Source organism: Bubalus bubalis, chromosome 14 (assembly GCF_019923935.1).
Source record: "Bubalus bubalis isolate 160015118507 breed Murrah chromosome 14, NDDB_SH_1, whole genome shotgun sequence".
Taxonomy (NCBI): Eukaryota; Metazoa; Chordata; class Mammalia; order Artiodactyla; family Bovidae; genus Bubalus; species Bubalus bubalis.
Genome location: NC_059170.1, coordinates 46704150 through 46724422, shown reverse-complemented (window position 1 = coordinate 46724422; position 20273 = coordinate 46704150). Strand labels below are relative to the sequence as shown.

Sequence of the window (20273 nt, the reverse complement as noted above, 5' to 3'; positions counted from 1 at the left end):
GTTCACAAGTCATGTAGAAAACTAGAACAGAGTTACTGGGAACCATCTAGAGAGACAAAACTGGAGAACCAGGTTCAAATGGGAGAAAGGAAGTGTCATCTTTTTCCTTCACATGATGGGGATCTACTACACAAGTAAAGGTGTTCAGTTCAGTTCAGTCGCTCCGTCGTGTCCGACTCTTTGCTACCCCATGTACCACAGCACATCAGGCCTCCCCGTCCATCACCAACTCCCAGAGTCCACCCAAACCACGTCCATTGAGTTGGTGATGCCATCCAACCATCTCATCCTCTGTCGTCCCCTTCTCCTCCTGCCCTCAATCTTTCCCAGCATCAGGGTCTTATCAGATGAGTTAGCTTTTCACATCAGGTGGCCAAAATATTGGAGTTTCAGCTTCAACATTAGTCCTTTCAATGAACACCCAGGATTGATCTCCTTTAGGATGGACTGATTGGAGCTCCTTGCAGTCCAAGGGACTCTCAAGAGTCTTCTCCAACACCACAGTTCAAAAGCATCAATTCTTCTATGCTCAGCTTTCTTTATAGTCCAACTCTCACATCCATACATGACCACTGGGAAAACCATAGCCTTGGCTAGATGGAGCTTTGTTGGCAAAGTAATGTCTCTGTTTTTTAATATGCTGTCTACGTTGGTCATAACTTTCCTTCCAAGGAGTAAGGGTCTTTTAATTTTATGGCTGCAATCACAACCTGCAGTGATTTTGGAGCCCAGAAAAATAAAGTCTGACACTGTTTCCACTGTTTCCGCATCTATTTCCCATGAAGTGATGGGACTGGATGCCATGATCCTAGTTTTATGAATGTTGCGCTTTAAGCCAACTTTTTCACTCTCCTCTTTCACTTTCATCAAAAGGCTCTATAGTTCTTCTTCACTTTCTGCCATAAGAGTGGTGTCATCTGCATATCTGAGGTTATTGATATTTCTCCCAGCAATCTTGATTCCAGCTTGGGTTTCTTCCAGTCCAGCGTTTCTCATGATATACTCTGCATATAAGTTAAATAAGCAAGGTGAGAATATACAGCCTTGACGTACTCCTTTTCCTATTTGGAACCAGTCTGTTGTTCCATGTCCAGTTCTAATTGTTGCTTCCTGACCTGCATACAGATTTCTCAAGAAGCAGGTCAGGTGGTCTGGTATTCCCATCTCTTGAAGAATTTTCTACACTTTGTTGTGATCCACAGAGTCAAATGGTTTGGCACAGTCAATAAAGCAGAAGTAGATGCTTTTCTGGAAATCTGTTGCTTTTTTTATGATCCAGAGGATGCTGACAATTTGATCTCTGGTTCCTCTGCCTTTTCTAAATCCAGCTTGAGCATCTGGAAGTTCATGGTTCATGTACTACTGAAGCCTGGCTTGAAGAATTTTGAGCATCACTTTGCTAGCATGTGAGATGAATGCAATTATGCGGTAGTTTTAACATTCTTTGGCATTGCTTTTCTTTGGGATTGGAATGAAAACGGACTTTTCCAGTCCTGTGGCCACTGCTCAGTTTTGCAGATTTGCTGGCATATTGAGTGCAGCATCATCTTTTAGGATTTGACATAGCTAAACTGCAATTCCATCACCTCCACCTGCTTTGTTCCTAGTGATGCTTCCTAAGGCCCACTTGACTTTGCATTCCAGTATGTTTGGCTCTAGGTGAGTGATCACACCATCCTGGTTATCTGGGTCATGAAGATCTTTTTTGTATAGTTCTTCTGTTTATTCTTGCCACCTCATCTTAACATATTCTGCTTCTGTTAGGTCCATACCATTTCTGTCCTTTATTGTGCCCATCTTTGCATGAAATGTTCCCATGGTATCTCTAATTTTCTTGAAGAGATCTCTAGTCTTTCCCATTCTATTGATTCCCTCTATTTCTTTCATCACTGAGAAAAGCTTTCTTATCTCTCCTTGCTATTCTTTGGAACTCTGCATTCAAATGGATATATCTTTCCTTTTCTACTTTGCCTTTTGCTTCTCTTCTTTTCTCAGCTATTTGTAAAGCCTCCTCAGACAACCATTTTGCCTTTTTGCATTTCTTTTTCTTGGGGATGGTCTTGATCACTGCCTCCTGTACAATGTCACGAATATCCGTCCATAGTTCTTCAGGCACTCTGTTAATCAGATCTAATCCCTTGAATCTATTTTTCACTTTCATTGTCTAATCATAAGAGTAAATACTATATGAAACTAAATTCAGAGCAGGAAAACTAATTTCACAATGGAACACTTTACCTTGGTTTTAAAATCTAAGACTTCATCTTCTGATGTAGGCCCCAAATCAATGCCAGGTTTATTGGGAAACCTTTAAAGCAAAAACATACAATAAAAATGAGTGAGTTCATTTCTTTGAACAACAATAACAACAACAAAACAAGTGAAAGCTTTTAATATATTAAATGAACTTTCTTGACATGAATAAAATTTGGCCTGTTTTAAAACAGCTTTTTTTTTAAAAAAAGATTTTTTGATGTGGACCAGTTTTCAAGTCTTCATTGAATTTGTTCCATCTATGTTATGTTTTGGCTGTCTGACCCCGATCTTAGATTCCCTGACTGAATATCAAACTCACACTGCCTACACTGGAAGAAGTCTTATTAACCATCTTAACCACTGCATCCCCAGGCAAGTCTCCAAAAAAGTTTTTAGTTACCTATTTCTGCTTCCATCTTTGACAACCTATGAAATATCCAGTTAACACTCATTCTTAGTTTCCATAACAGAGAGTGACAGCCAATATATCGGCAGAGCCTAAAAATAATCTGTTTTCACCAAAAGTTCTAATAGCTGAACAGAAAATCCAACTGATGGATTGAAATAATTTTTGTTTGCCCAAACTGGAATAAACCTGATGACTTAAAACAAAGTGGAAGACTATTCTATACATCAGTGTCTCTTTTGCTGTCTCGTACACAGGGTTATTGTTACCATCTTTCTAAATTCCATATATATGCATTAGTATACTGTATTGGTGTTTTTCTTTCTGGCTTACTTCACTCTGTATAATAGGCTCCAGTTTCATCCACCTCATTAGAACTGATTCAAATGTATTCTTTTTAATGGCTGCGTAATACTCCATTGTGTAAATGTACCACAGCTTTCTTGTCCATTCATCTGCTAATGGACATCTGGGTTGATGTATAGAATAGTCTTTTGGACTCTGTGGGAGAGGGAGAGGGTGGGATGATCTGGGAGAATGGCATTGAAACATGTATAATATCATATATGAAATGAGTTGCCAGTCCAGGTTCGATGCACGATACTGGATGCTTGGGGCTGGTGCACTGGGACGACCCAGAGGGATGGTACAGGGAGGGAGGAGGGAGGAGGGTTTAGGATGGGGAACACGTTTATACCTGTGGCAGATTCATGTTGATATATGGCAAAACCAATACAATATTGTAAAGTTAAAAATAAAATAAAATAAAAAAAAAAAAACAAAGTGGAAGAATTGGCTTTTCCTTCTCCATTGTCTGTTCCCGGTTCAGAGACTAATCTGAGTCTGTCCAAAAGGGTAGTCTAGGTCCGTCAGCAGGGAAACCACTTATTGAGAAGGCACCAGTTCTCTCCTTTACTCTAAAAGGGAGTACAGGGAGTTTCCCCACAATGTCAAAACTTAAAATGTAGACAAGTCAAAGAACTAATTTATATCTATCTTTAACTTATTTGCTATATGGGTACTTCTCAGTCTCTGCTGAGGGACATGGGAGTGGACGTGGGAGCCAGGAAGGCCAACTGTCAAATCAAATCACAGGTCAACTCATTTTAACCACAGAATCATGAGTCAATTCATTAACCTCCTGAAACCAGAGTTGCCTAATTAAGTAAAAGTAGGACACAGCTACTTTACAAAGCTGCTGTGATGACTCTATGAGGTCACAAATGTTAAGCACGTAATGCAGTATCTAACCCAGAGTAGAACGCTCAACAAACATTAGTTTCTCTTATCCATGTTCCCTTAGTTAAACATATAATTTAAAACATCCGGAAAATCCTACCTGCTTAAAGAGTCTTCTTCAGAACTCTCATCCAATATTAAAGAAAAAAGCAAGATGCATTTTAAATCAACAAAAGAAAAATACAGAATATTAAAACCTCAAGACTGATGCTTGGTTTAAAAGTATTCCTTTCTAACCATACCTGGGGACCACACTAGAGAGAACAGTGATTGTACTATACTCGTAGGCCACTAATGCCTAAGAACCACTCCTCCCCTTTATAGTCATCAAATGCAAAACAAAAAGCAAAGAAAGAACCGCTGTTTACAATGACCATAATCCTAACCAAACTCCAGGAGACTGACAGAAAATGATATTATACCATTAATAGACTCAGTACTATAAACTGACAATAGCACACTTAAACAGCACAGTATTTCTGGACTTCCATTGCCTGGAGCAGTGAACAGAGACTATAGGTGTCTTTTGGGGACATGACAACTTCTCTGACTCTTCAGTTCACAATGAAAACGCCCCATCACAGGGAAGCTTGGTCTACAGGCATTGAACTTCAGAGCATGGTAAAACATAGGAAGCAAAGTCTTCTCTTCTTGGCCCTCTTTCCAAAGGCAAGAGAAGTATGAAAGATATAGTAATTCCAGGTTTAGAAAGGATAATCTTTTGAAAGGGAAGCGGGGGAGGGCAAACGGGTAAAGGGAGTCAACTCAGTTGTGAGAATGGGGACTGGAATTGTAGTGGTGAGCATGCAGTAGGGTACACAGAAGCTGAACTTTTAAAAAATGTCTAAAAACTTACATATATATATATATATACACACACATTAATATATTTAAAAAGAATCTCTTGAGATTCTCTCCTTCCATTGCTCAAGAGTATCTGGACCACATAGAGCAGGATGGTCCAAAGAGTGCTGTGTACTAGTGAGGGATATCATTATATCAATCCTTCCCATTATATGGCAAATGTTTATAGAAATCATGCTTTTTCAGCTTGGAAGTCATACATCATCACATCCTAAGCTGATAAACAAGGGGAGGAAAGGAAGGATGGAGGGAGCCACGGACTCTGGTGCCTTTGGACAACAATTCCCAGGGGTCATCATGATCTGATGCTGGAGGGATGACTCACATGCAGTGACTCCATGGGGACAGGAGCACTGCAAGCTTGAGCCTGGAGAGCAGGGGCAGTGATTTTTAAATGTTTGCACCCTGTGACATCAGAACAATGCTTAGTATATAAACGACTCTTGAAAGTTATCTGTTTAGTGAACAAATGAACAATTAAATAGGCATGTTTTCTTTGAAAATGTTGTTTAGAAAAATACAGAAATTAACTAGAGACAACTCTTTTCTATTATGAATGTATTGAAGACCAAAACTCTGTCATCTCTGTATCTCCTCTGACTAATGTATTAAACCAACCTACAGTTCTTTGATAGATGTTTTTGTTGTTCAGTTACCAAGTCATGTCTGACTCTTGCAACCCCATGGACTGCATCTCACCAGGCTCTTCTGCCAATGGGATTTCCCAGGCAAAAGTACTGGAGTGGATTGCCATTTCCTTCTCCAGGGGATCTTACCGACACAGGGATCAAACCATATCTCCTGCATTGGCAGGTGGATTCTTTACTAGTGAGCCATCTGGGAAGTCCGCTTTGATTAGACAGAGGTCTACTCAGTTAAAGGTATCCTCAGACACCCTGTGCAATGTGCCACATTGAGCAGGCCTAATGCTGTTTTTGTTAATCTGAAGTATTTTTTGTGCTTTTAGTAGAACCTGCAGAGTCCCAAGTTGATCTATTTGAGTATCTATTATGATAATCTTTTAACTGATGGCAAGAGAACATCTTGTTCTTACAAAACTATACTGTCATGACAATTATCTAACACACAGAAGAAAACATCTGGTCCTAATGAAGTCAACCTACCTCACTCTCTTTGGATCTGTAAGGAATGAAGTTGGTAATAGAGACCTGCTTGGTACAACAATAGGCAAAATAACTGGCTCTCAACCAGGCATTGCTTTTCCGCCTTCTGTACTGTTGGTAGGTATCTTTCAGAAATAATCTCTCACTATTATGCTGCACACTGGCTCTGCTTTGCAGTTCTTATCGTTGATCATTTCTTATCCTACCAGGAAGGGATTATTCAGGTTCTCAGTTTTAATGATGGTAACTATTTTAGTGAGACTAATCACTACACAGTAACTACTAACTATTCATTCACTAAATGCAAACTATTTCTAAAAATGAATGTTCAGTTTCATAAGAAGTCCAATTTGATATATGACTATAGATGAAATATACATCATACTAAGTTAAACATTTTTTTCTTATTTATACAAAGATCTAATATAGGACTTTAGGGGCCATACTAAATACATGGATTTCTTTTCAGACAATACTGTCTTTGATGTTAAATCACCTACAATTAACCTCTTAAAGAATTATGAATACTAGAGTATTAAAAGAGTAATTTAGAAAATAAAACACACATGCAATTTACACCAATTTTTTCATAGTTCTTTCATTATTGAAACTTCCTCACTCCTACTTTATCTATGGTAGAATCACCAAGAGTAATTAGGTATCAGATGATGTACCTGGGTTGCTATTTTCAGGAGAAGTTTCAGGTCTCTTTTCTTTATATTCAGAAATCAGTTGGCGAATGCTATGTATTAAAAATGTGATAAATAATATTTTAACACTAATATGAAAAACAACTACCAAATTCTTAGATCATTTCAGATAAAGTTGTTAGAAGATATCAATTCTCAAAAAAATTCTAAAAAAAATTGAAAGCAACAGGTTATTTTTATCTGTACTACATTCCTATTGGTGCCAAAAAGACCAACCCTGTCTGCTAATCCGACTTGCCTATAGACAGCTTGATCGACACAGAGTTTTACATTTTTTTTTGAGTTGTTAAAATGTTAATTCAACCTCCATATTTCTTTTCCTTTTTTTGTGTGTGCCAAAATCCAGGAAACTCAAGAATTCTTGCTTTTGAAATAATTCTTAGTGAGGTCTTTGGGGTGGGAAGGAGGCTCACAAGGAAGGGGAAATATGTATACTTAGAACTGATCTATGATGTTATACAGCAGAAAACAGCACAACATTGTAAAGCAATTATTCTCCAATTTAAAAAATTAAGGTTAAGAAACAATAGAAATGGAAAAAAAAGAAGGTCTCTGTCAGCAGGAAAAAAATGTATAAATAAGAATTTGAGTTTTCTTCTGGTACTTTTCTCACTGTGCATATTTAAAATGTTTGATCCACACTCCATCTGAAACTTTTTGGTGAGATAAAAATCTAGTTACTTTTCTCTTTTATCAGGTTATTTCTCCACCATCTATATACAATTTGTCTTTCCTAATAGAAAATGTCATCAGTATCAAGTTCTAAAGTTTTACCTACATTTGGGTGTTTGGGTATTTTCTATTCTGTTCCATTCATTTATCTATGCCCTTTACAGTTGTTAGTGAATGAATATTTTGTGGGCACTTATGGCACATTTTTATATCATGAAGAGCAAGTCTTAGTCTACTATGTACAATTTTAATTTCATCACAATAATTAAAGACAGCATATGTAATCCAAAATGTTTAAAATCATGATATATTGATTTGGTTTAAGTATAGAAAAACCATACATCCTAAGAAAATGTCTTCCTATTCAAGGACACAGCAGGCTTCCTACTTCAAAGCTGTCTTCTAAGGTCCTTCAGCAAAGAACATATACACCTAAGTGTACACTGATATAAAACAGATATTGAATTGTATCTGAGGAATTTTTAATCCAGAAGTTGACCTCTCATGAGAATTATTTTGCTCACTATGCAGTTTTCTGTAATATATACCTTATGGTATAAAAATATGTAAATTAAAAATAAGATGCTGACACCATCAGAAATCTGTCCACTGCCATGATCCATGGATTAGCGATCCATGAAGAAGTGTTTTCATAAATCACATGAGAAAAAATGTGAGAGCCAGGAGGTTCCAGAAAATTTCTTGAAGGCTATAGAACTTGAGAGCTCTTACTCATGAGTACATCATGCTAACCCATGCAAATAAAAAGTAGGAGGAAGACAGAAAAAACAGATGCTATTCATGTTTCATTTCATTTCTGTGATTACTGACATTCAGTTAAATGACTTCAAAACCATCAGCAAAGTGCCCTATAAGGGGAATTACAAGTGGGTCTGAAACCAGCTAAGGCTTTCTGCTGACCATAAAGTCTGTGGGGTGCTGGATCCCAGGAAGGTGTCCAAGAGCCTTGGAGGGGAAACTCACAGGAGGGACCCCTGCCAGGCCCTTCCACCCTGCTTACCTATTCATCTTCTCTCTGTCATTCAGGCCATTCCTCCCGGGCAACAGAACCTGCTGCACTTTGGCTACGTTGCCTGCACTGGCAGCTTTGTGGATCTTTCTGAGGTCCTTGTCTCGGATGCAGTACCTGGGCTGGAAGTTGATTTTATGACAGCTGTCTCTCACTGGGTTGATGGAGGAGCCAAAGGGCGAGATGCCCTTTTTAACTCCTGAAGCCAAAACTCTTCTTCATCGCAGAGTCTACAAACTCCAACACACCTCACCTCCCCCTCAGCTCTTCAGAGTCCTCTAAACCCAACACAAACACTAAGAGGTAAGCCAGAGCAGTCCTGCCACAACCTCCCAACTGGGAAGCTCAACAGTTTAGAATCTTTCATCCCAGAATGATCGTTGCTAAGTGACACCTAGAAACACATTGCCCATGCGCACAGAGGCTTGGCGTGCCAGACTGACAAGTGTGCATGTGCAAGAACTGGAAGTTCATTTTCTGAAAGAAACAAACAGTATCAATAACCCCTTACCTAAACTAAGAGGGAAAGACAGGAAACTGAAATAAACACAGAAATCAAAGTGGCATTAAAACTATATAACTGTCAAAATAACTATACTACCCAAAACAATCTACAGATTCATTGCAATTTCTATCAAATTACCAATGGAATTTTCCACAGAACCAGAACAAAAAAAATTTTACAGTGTATATGGAAACAGAAGGCCCCAAATAGCCAAAGCAATCTTGAGAAAGAAAAGCAAGAGTTGACAGAATCAGGTATCCTGACTTCAGTCTACTCTGCAAGCTTCAGTAATCAAAACACTGGCCCTAGCACAAAAACAGAAATATACTGAATGATCAATGAAATAAGACAGAAAGTCCAGAGAGAAACCTATGCCCAATGGTCAATTAATCTATGATAAAGGAGGCAAGACTATACAAAGACACAAAGACAGCTTCTTCAACAAGTGGTGATAAGAAAACTCAACAGCTACAAGTATAAGAAGGAAGTTAGAACACTCCCTAACATCATACACAGAAACAAACTCGAAATGGACTAAAGACTTAAGTATAAGGACAGGCCCTATAATACTCTTAAGGGAAAATATAGGTACAACACTCTCTGACTTAAATTACAGCAGTATCTTTTTTCATCCACCTCTTAGAATAATGAAAATAAAAACAGAAATAAGCAAATGGGATTTAATCAAACTTAAAAGCTTTGGCACAGTGCAGGAAATCATAAACAAGACAGACCACAACCCACATAATGGGCAACAATATTTGCAAACGATACAACTAACAAGAGATTAATCTACAACATTTCAAACAGCTCAAAGAGCTCAATATCAAAAAGCAAACAACCTGATCACAAAATGAGTGTAGGATCTAAATATACATTTCTGTAAAGAACACCTACAATGACCAAAAAGCACATGAAAGGATGTTCATAAAGGATGCTCTGCATCACTAATTATTAGAGAAATGCAGAAATACTACAATGAGGTATCATTTCACACCAATCAGAATAGCCATCATCAAAAAATCTATGAACAATAAATGCTTGAGAGAGTGTGGAGAAAAGGGAACCCTCCTACACTGTTTATGGAATGTAAGTAGGTACACCCATTGTGGAGAACTCTATGAGGTTTCTTTAAAATCTAACTATAAACTTGCCATATGATTCAGCAATCCCAGTCCTTGGCATATATCTGGAGAAAACCATAATTCAATTAGGTACATGCACCCCAATGTTCACTGCAGAGCTATTGACAATAGCCAAGACACAGAAGCAATCTAAGTGTCCACCAACATCAGAATGGATAAAGAAGATGCAGTGTACACACATACACACACACACAATGGAATATAACTTGGCTAAAAAAAGAATGAAATAATGCCATTTGCAGCAACACAGAAGGATCTCAAAATTACAATACTAAGTGAAGTAACTCAGAGAAAAATATCACATCACTTACTTGTGGAATCTAATCAAAATAAGCTTATTTACAAAACAAAACCAACTCACAGATCTCAAAATCAAATTATGTTTATGAAAGGGGAAACATGAGGGGAGGGATAAATTAGGAGATTGGGGTTAAAACATAGATACTATTTTTCCAGTAGTGATGTATAAATATATGAGAGTTGAACCATAAAGAAGGCTGAGTGCTGAAGGATTGATGCTTTTAAACTGTGGTGTTGGAGTAGACTCATGAGAGTCCTTGGACTGCAAAGGGATTAAACCAGTCAATCCTAAAGGAAATCAATTCTGAATATTCATCAGAAGGACTGATGCTGAGGCTGAAGCTCCAATACTTCAGCCACTTGATGTGAAGAGCTCACTTATCAGAGAAGACCCTGATGCTGAGAAAGATTGAAGGCAGGAGGAGAAAGGGGACAACAGAGGATGAGATGGTAGGAGAGCATCACTGACTCGATAGACATGAATTTGAGCTAACTCCACAAGATAGTGGAGGACAGAGGAGTCTGGCAGGCTGCAGTCCATTGGTCACAGAGTCAGACATGACTGAGTGACTAACACTTTGAATTTGAAATTGGAAAACTTAACAGTGCTGGGTTTTAAATATGCCTAAAAGTAACATTCGTGACACTGTACAGGAGACAGGATCAAGACCATCCCCATGGAAAAGAAATGCAAAAAAGCAAAATAGCTGTCTGAGGAAGCCTTACAAATAGCTGTGAAAAGAAGAGAAGTGAAAAGCAAAAGAGAAAAGGAAAGATATAAGCATTTGAATGCGGAGTTCCAAAGAAGAGCAAGGAGAGATAAGAAAGCCTTTCTCAGCAATCCATGCAAAGAAATAGAAGAAAACAACAGAATGGGAAAGACTAGAAATCTCTTCAAGAAAATTAGAGATACCAAGGGAACATTTCATGCAAAGATGGGCTCGATAAAGGACAGAAATGGTATGGGCCTAACAGAAGCAGAAGATATTAAGAAGAGGTGGCTAGAATACACAGAAGAACTGTACAAAAAAGATCTTCACGACCAAGATAATCACGATGGTGTGATCACTCACCTAGAGCCAGACATCCTGGAATGTGAAGTCAAGTGGGCCTTAGAAAGCATCACTACAAACAAAGCTAGTGGAGGTGATGGAATTCCAGTTGAGCTATTTCAAATCCTGAAAGATGATGCTGTGAAAGTGCTGCACTCAATATGCCAGCAAATTTGGAAAACTCAGCAGTGGCCACAGGACTGGAAAAGGTCAGTTTTCATTCCAATCCCAAAGAAAGGCAATGCCAAAGAATGCTCAAACTACCACACAATTGCACTCATCTCACATGCTGGTAAAGTAATACTCAAAATTCTCCAAGCCAGACTTCAGCAATATGTGAACCATGAACTTCCAGATGTTCAAGCTGGTTTTAGAAAAGGCAGAGGAACCAGAGATCAAATTGCCAACATCCGCTGGATCATGGAAAAAGCAAAAGAGTTCCAGAAAAATGTCTATTTCTGCTTTATTGACTAAGCCAAAGCCTTTGACTGTGTGGATCACAATAAACTGTGGAAAATTCTGAAAGAGATGGGAATACCAGAACACCTGACCTGCCTTTTGAGAAACCTATATGCATGTCAGGAAGCAACAGTTAGAACTGGACATGGAACAACAGACTGGTTCCAAATAGGAAAAGGAGTACGTCAAGGCTGAATATTGTCACCCTGTTTATTTAACTTATATGCAGAGTACATCATGAGAAACGCTGGACTGGAAGAAACACAAGCTGGAATCAAGATTGCCAGGAGAAGTATCAATCACCTCAGATATGCAGATGACACCACCCTTATGGCAGAAAGTGAAGAGGAACTAAAAAGCCTCTTGATGAAAGTGAAAGTGGAGAGTGAAAAAGTTGGCTTAAAGCTCAACATTCAGAAAACTAAGATCATGGCATCCGGTCCCACCACTTCATGGGAAATAAATGGGGAAACAGTGGAAACAGTGTCAGACTTTATTTTTCTGGGCTCCAAAATCACTGCAGATGTGACTGCAGCCATGAAATTAAAAGACGCTTACTCCTTGGAAGGAAAGTTATGACCAACCTAGATAGCATATTGAAAAGCAGAGACATTACTTTGCCAACAAAGGTCCGTCTAGTCAAGGCTATGGTTTTTCCTGTGGTCATGTATGGATGTAAAGTACTTAGATACTATTGCTTAAAAGTAGTATAAATACTACTTAAAATTAGTATTTTTAAAATACCATATAAAGTTTCATCATACACACAAAAATATTTCCCTTTAATAAGGACTTTCTCATCATGTTTAATGGGAAAACTAAAATGTCATGAAAATAGTCAAGAAGGGAAATTTTTACTATTTACCTTTTAGATCATATATTTTTTCTTCAAAACCTGTACATATTCTTGTGATGTTTTCAAAAGTAGATCCTGATACAGATCCCTGAGGAGACACTCCATAGGACTCAGATTCAAATTCAGCAGCAGCTGGAAAGAAAAAGGATTGCATTCTTTATCTGAAATACTTGAGTTAACTAGGTATTAGTTAAAAAACAAACAAACAAACAAACAACAACAAAAACAGATATTTCTAAGTGTTCCAAAAAGTGAAACATATCTATAGATGATGGAAAACAAAATACCAGATTACAATTACATAATCTGCCCTTGGTCCCACATGTGGCTGAGTGTCAGAGCTTCTGGTTTTCTCATTTTTCATTCATTTATTCAATAACTATGTACAAAGGTGCTGTGACAAACACTGGAATTACAAGATGAAGGTGACCCAGTCCACCCTGAAAAATGATATCCCATAAACTGGAAAAATAGACAAACAGGCAATTTCCATACAGAGTCATAAATACTAAGATAGAAAAGATGATACAAGGAACACTCAAAAGGGACAGCCAGCTTTGTAGCAATACTGTCAGCTTTTTGGTGGAGGTGCTGTGGAAGTAGATCCATGAAGGACAGGAAAAAAGTACAGGAGATAGAGGGGAGAAGCACATACAAAGACTGGAGGTGGGGAAGCACACCTGTGAGATCCTACAGTCTGTCTGGTTAGATTAGATGTAGAGATAAACAGCAGAGGAGGGTGGTAAAGAGATAAGGCCAAATACTTTGGCAGGATCCATATTGATGTGCGTGGTTGGAATTCTTCCTGAGGGCAAAATATAAACTAGTGACAAAATCAATGACTGGGAAATTTTAAGGTCACCCACCAAGTGACAGGGACACAGGCGTGACTGCTTGAGTCTGGGTTTCCTAGCCTCAACGTCTACCAGAAACTTGACAAGTTGATGAACCCCATGTTTTCTGAGAATAGTATCAGGGTGCAGGCGGATAGTTCTACAGAGATGGCAGAAGTAGAAGCATGATATAGCCAGGAGCAAAAAGAAATACATACTGTCGTGATGACTGTAGCTCTGTAGTATAGTCTGAAGTCAAGCAGGTTGATTCCTCCAGTTCCATTCTTCTTTCTCAAGATTGCTTGGCTATTCAAGGTTTTTTGGGTTTCCATACAAATTGTTAAATTATTTGTTCTAGGTCTGTGACAAATACTATTGGCAGCTTGATAGGGATTGCATTGAATCTACAAATTGCTTAGGGTAGTATATTCATTTTCACTATATTGATTCTTCCAATCCATGAACATCATATACTTCTCCATCTATTTGTGTCATCTTTGATTTCTTTCATCAGTGTTTTATAGTTTTATATAAGTCTTTTGTTTCTTTAGTTAAATTTATTTTTAAATATTTCATTTTTGCTGCAGTGGTGAATGGGATAGTTTCCTTCATTTCTCTGTTTTCTCATTGTTAGTGTATAGGAATGCAAGGGATTTCTGTGTGTTAATTTTACATCTTACAACTTTATTATATTCATTGATTTGCTCTAGTAATTTTCTGGCAGTGTCTTTAGGGTTTTCTATGTAGAGAACCATGTCATCTGCAAACAGCGAGAATTTTACTTTTTCTTTTCCAATCTAGACTCTTTTTATTTCTCTTTCTTCTCTGAATGCTGGGGCTAGAACTGCCAAAGCTATGTTGAATAGTAGTGGTGAGAATGGGCACCCTTATCTTGTTCCTGATTTTAGAGGAAATGCTTTCAGTTTTTCACCATTGAGAATAATGTTTGCTGTGGGATGAGAAGCGAGGAGATTTACCTAAGGCTTAAGTCTGGAACAAGGAACTTCTCCCAAAGTGCTTGCTTGGTTCCGAATCTCTTCCTTGAAAAGATATATGTGCCCACAGCACCATGAACTTGGGTCTGCAGTAGGCAGCCTGCCTCTGGGACAGGGGTTAAGCATTCGCTACCTCCTCTTAGGCCTGCGTGGGCAAGTCTCTGACTTGGGATTAAGTGTTCAGAGGCCTGCTATGACTGTACAGCTAAAGTACGTCCTCCAGGTTCATGGCTCTCAAGTACTAAGACCCAACATAGCCACAGTGCTGTTGAAGAAACCTTAGATTGCTCTTCTGTGATGGCAAGAAGCCAAATGAGAACACAGGTTGAGACTATATTTAACAAGGGCTATTTTTATCTGTACCACAATCATCATGAAAATACCATCAAAACCATAAACCCGAGTGCATTGACTGAAATGGATATTTTAATCACAATGACTACACAATGAAAACTAGTTGCAATTTAAAGACTCCCCATCCTTACTATCTAAGTCATCATTCATCCAGGTGATATCAAGACAGACATCAAAGTGATCTTCAGTTACAAGTTTTAAATATTTGATTTAACTATAAATTTAGAAACATTCTACAACTGCTCAGCAAGATATTTTTTAGAAATTTTAATTAAAAGGCTATCAGTAAAATAGTAATTAAAGATGTACTCTTGTATAAAAAAATAACAAAAAATCATAACCTAGAACCAGAAATTAATCTTCTGACTTAGTATCACAAGTTTGTTTAATTCATTAAAAGGATTTCTCTATGATTCCTTCAAATGAAAAAAGAAATCCATATGTGGTAAGTGTTTAGATGCCAGTCATTCATTTATGCTTAGGGGGAGAAAAACTGGGGTGGGTACAGTAGAGCTTGGAAATGATTAGGAAGCACAGCCAAAGTGAAATCAATTAGAGTAAGTCAAATATCTGAATGTATATTTTCAGTTACTAGGCAATAATATTCCATTTCTAAATTAGAATTTAAATGCAGCTTTTCAAGAAATTTAATAATTTAATAAGTATCTTAAAAAAAAACAAAACAAGAAATCTAGCACCAAAAAAAAATCACACACAAAAAATTCCTGTGTCCTTGATTACCACAGTTACTTTTGGCTTTTACTTAGTATGCATAAGTCAAATAAACAGCTCAGAAGTTCACCAAATTAAAAACAAGAATCACTTAACAGAAATCTGAAACTCAAGGCAAAAAGATAATAGAACTACCCTTAGTCAAGTAACTTTCAAAGCTGTTATTTAAAGGGCATGGAATTGAGGTAGAAACCACTACATTTGCTCCTGGAGTAAGATTTCATTTGAGCGCTAAAGTATTATAGAAATTTCTAACACAAGGGGGCTCCAGGACTGGCCTCATGGTGAGAGTGCTGAATAAAGATCTGTTCTGCTGTTTCTCCACCTCAAGTTGGATGCTGATCTCTGCCAGCCTCTCATTAGTCCTTGGGAAGATGGAAAACATCAATTTCATTCCTGTTTCCCTAAGTGATTTGCATTTTTAAAGTTGCCATATAGTAAATGGAATTCCCATTAAACTGTTAGAACACTGAAAACACAGAGCAGACCTACTATAATCAGTGACAGTTGTAACCTTGTTCTAAAGAAGTACACATGTGTCTGGGGCTCCTCAAGTAACAAGTCACAGTTGGGAGAGGAGAGAAAGGGATCAGAGAGAAAGGGAGGTGGCCTCACAGTGACGCCTGCTGCCTCTGGGACACACCTGCCTCCAGGAAACAGTTCAGGGTTGAAGAAACACACCATCCCACAAAGCCACTTTCAAGTGTTTCCTTTTACCACCCTTGTATATATGTTTCACTCATGACCTCGGAGAAATTAAGCATTTGGCTCTGAGGAATCACCTAGAGCCACAGTCTCGAGGGGAGTACAAGAAAGTCAATGGGTAAGTCTGAAGAGAGCTAAAACAGCCCCAGGAACAATTACAAGTATTCCCTGCTTTTCCAAAGTTCACTTTATGTTACTTCACTTCCAGGAAGGGCCTATGTCAGCAACTGCTTTTGATTGAAAAAAAAAAAAAATGTGAAGAGAATTTTTGGTTTCATTTCAAAAGGCAAAAAGTCAAAACACTCTTCAGTGTATGTTTTTACACTGAGAGGCATTGCGCTCCCCAGGTAGGGAGAGTGACTCCACTGTGCTCCTTCCCTGGAAGCCACACCCCACATCTCGGCATCAAGTTGTCACACAGCCCTGAATCCTCTCTGTGAACATCTGTGTTTCTCTTGTCTTGTGTATACTTATTTTATGCACCAACTAGCAGAATGTGTTCTCTGTTAACTGCTTCTTTGCTTTATGCTGTTTTGACTTAATGAAAGGCTTCCTAGGAATGTTCTGCTTTCAGACTGTGGGGAAACCTGACTAGGCACTGCAGGTGGGATCTGCCCTTTCCACTCTCCACCCACCCCCTCAGTCAGGTCACCATGTTAGTTTCAGCCACTTTGTGAACCCTGCCTTTCAACCCTGTGTTAATTTCCATTTCACAAGCATGGTTTTAAGTAGTGTAGAAAAACTTGATACAGTATTAACATAGATTGTCTTAGGTGCCTCTATCAGTGACTATCTAGTTAGCTTTCACTTCCTATTAATCTCATGCATCCAGCTGTATAAAAATTGGCTTTCCAGACAAAGTAATGAACTAAATTTATTTTCTGTGATTCTGTGTCTTGACTTGTTTACTTTATTTTCCAATGACTTTCTGTCTCCTAGTTCTTCTAGGTAGAGTTGCTTATATTTTTCCCACTCTGCTTTATTATAATCTTCTGGCAAAGTTTTCATCTTGAAGAGTTCAGATTCCAAGTCTTCAATTCTAAGTTCCATCTGACTTCTTACAGAAGAATTATTTTTCTCTCGTAAATACTCTAAGTTCTCTTGAGATGCTGCTTGTGTCTAAGGCAAATGTAAAAAGATAACATTTTTAAAATAATTATAACTTGGATAATTATACTTGTTCCCTTTAGTTTTAAGTCAGTTATTCAGAGAGCAATTTTAAATGTGAAAAATAAAGAGTGGAAGTTTAAAACAATTGTCGTCAATGTGAAGCGAACTATATCTGAATTATAAAACTAAAGTGGAATTAATGTTATAGGGGTACTTAAATAATCTGATAATTCAAAGACTATGAAGATCAACTTAAAATTTTAAACACTGAACAAGACAACTTAAGAATAATTCAAGAGGATGGTACTGGTTCTAAACCATAATGTTGTCTTTTCCTCCTAATAGTCTTGCTGTATTCCAACTGGTCTTAAAAGTAAAAGGATTCTTTAGTGAGAATCATTCTGAAAGGTCAGTTTACTGGTAACTGTGATGGAAACTGAAATATTTAAAGGGAGAAACAAGTGCCCCCTTCCTTCCAGAAATCTACAAAATAAACTGTTCTAAGGGAAGTAGAGGGAACACATAAGCTGTATACATCCAAAACGTAATGTACAGTGAGGTGAATTCAAGCACATGACAGATCAACAAATTAACGTGTAAAAATAGGTTGACTTCTTTTAATTTCTCTATGAGATCCTGTCTCGCTCTTTCTTCACTCTCCAGTATACACTGCTCTACTTGACTGTGTACTATCATATTCACTTCTATATGACTTTTGAGGTTCACTACTTCTTGCTCCAACTTCTTTTTCTTCTTCTTTAGTTTTTCACATTTCTTCCGCATTCCTTTCATAGATAATAACTCCTCTCAAAGAACTTGATTTTTCTGCATCCAGGTGCAGACATTTTGAAGATGCATTTCCCAGCTCTGCTGGAAGATCACCAATCTTCAAGAAGAAAACAATACCGTTTGCTAATGAGGCAAGTGGACTGAGCACAGCCTAACTCAAACCGAGGATCAAATAAATATGATGGTGTCTGTATTGTAGAATGTAGGACCTGGTATTATTCAGAGAATCAAGGAAGAAATTCAAACCACCGAGAATCAGAAAATATACTCTTCACTGTCATCATCTTTGTCACACAACATTTGCATTTGATTTTATATTTTTTATTGCTCTACAATAAATATTTTTCTACCTTTCCTCCATAAAATGACTGCAAGTTCCCTCTTAGTAGAACATCTCTTACTCCTCCCCATCCCTCCATCTTAATGCTGCATGGTTCTCAAGGAAGTGTGAGGTACACTGTATTGGGTTATCTAGACTGAGTCAATAAATCCCTCCCAAAGGAAGACTGTGACAACAAGACTCTAATTACTAAATCTGTGAATACTGATGTTAATCCCATATGCCTTTTTCTGAACTACAAAGACGTTTTGCTCATTTGAACTACATTCCAAAGCAGTTAAAGAAATTCCATTTCCCAATAGTTTACTGAGATGATCTATACATTTTTCTGAAAAGAAAAATGCCACATTCTTGTAATCCTTTTTTACTTTCCATTTATGCAAGACATGTGCTGTGTGTATCAATGAATATTCTCTGTTAGACCAGTGTGTACTTAAACAAGATTCTCCCTCATGGAAAAAATGATAACAGTGTAAAATTAAGGGCTAAACTGCTCTTCACAGACTAGATGACAAGGGCTGAAGAGAAAAGGTTCCATGAGAGCTGGACAGTCAGAAAAGATCCATGAAGGAGGAGAGACTGGGCACCAGGTCTGAATAAATGGAGGACTACCCAAGAGGAAAAGAAACTGTAAAGACAGGACAGTCTGAGAAAAGGCCAAGAAAAGGTTAAATCAGCCTGTGAAATTTGAGGATAAAATCCCACCACAGGGAAATAAAAACATGCCCACACAGAAACATATAAATCAATGTTCACAGCAACATTATTAATAGCCCCAAAGTGGAACCAACCCAAAGCTCCATCAACTGATGATAGATACATGGCTTAGTCACATACTGTTTATTGTTTGACAATCAACAGAAACAGAACTGATATGTGCTATCACATGGATGAACCTCGAAAACATGACATCAAATGAGAAAAGCTAATCCCAAAGGATCACATACTGTATGATGCTTTTGAACTGTGGTGTTGGAGAAGACTCTTGAGAGTCCCTTCGACTGCAAGGAGATCCAACCAGTCCATGCTAAAGGAATCAGTCCTGAATATATATTGGAAGAACTGATGCTGAAGCTGAAACTCCAATACTTTGGCGACCTGTTGCAAAGAACTGATTGATTTGAAAAGACCTTGATGCTGGGAAAAATTGAAGGCAGGAGGAGAAGGGGACGACAGAAGATGAGATGATTGGATGGCATCACTGACTCAATGAACATGAGTCTGAGTAAACTCCAAGAGTTGGTGATGGACAGGGAGGCCTACAGTGCTGTAGTCCATGGGGTCACAAACAGTCGGACATGAATGAGTGACTGAACTGAACTGAACTGAACTGATCCGATTGAACTGAAAATGAGAATTATGAGCAAATTGTTTCCAAAAATGTTCTAAATAAATCATAAAGAGCAGATGGAAGAGTAAATCAAGAAGAGTTTGGGTAAAGCTCATTACTTGAGTCCCAAATTATGATTTAATGACAGGTAGATGCCTTTAAATAGTTGAGAGGCCATAAGAATAAATGATTCAAGGCAAAAGTGTTCAAAAATTAATTTAAATTGGCATGAAGAAAAATAAAATTATCCCAACAAATATGAAAAATACCTCCAATAAACACCACCCCTTGCTAGTTAAAAAAAAAAAAAAAAATCTGATACCTAAGCTATACAGCTACTTCAAAGTAAGAGCCTTAGCTCTGTACATATTTAAACACATTAGATTTTGTAAAAAAAATTTTTCTTGAGAATATGCTACCATTCTAACATTGTAATAGTCAATTACAAGAATTATACCTATTGATAG

General features: G+C 37.8%; 1 protein-coding gene across 1 annotated transcript in view; it reads right to left on the bottom strand.

The window, feature by feature from the left end:
- LOC123329046 (ankyrin repeat domain-containing protein 26) overlaps positions 1 to 18130 on the bottom strand; it is a 58375-nt gene extending 40245 nt beyond the window's left edge. Inside the window, exons 1-4 of the mRNA XM_045162575.1 lie at positions 17942 to 18130; positions 17147 to 17356; positions 8293 to 8423; positions 2239 to 2308 (exon numbers count right to left, since the gene is read on the bottom strand). Of these exons, the coding sequence (XP_045018510.1) occupies positions 2239 to 2308; positions 8293 to 8423; positions 17147 to 17356; positions 17942 to 18130 (600 nt within the window). The remainder of the gene's footprint in view (positions 1 to 2238; positions 2309 to 8292; positions 8424 to 17146; positions 17357 to 17941) is intronic.
- Positions 18131 to 20273: the final 2143 nt, after the last annotated feature.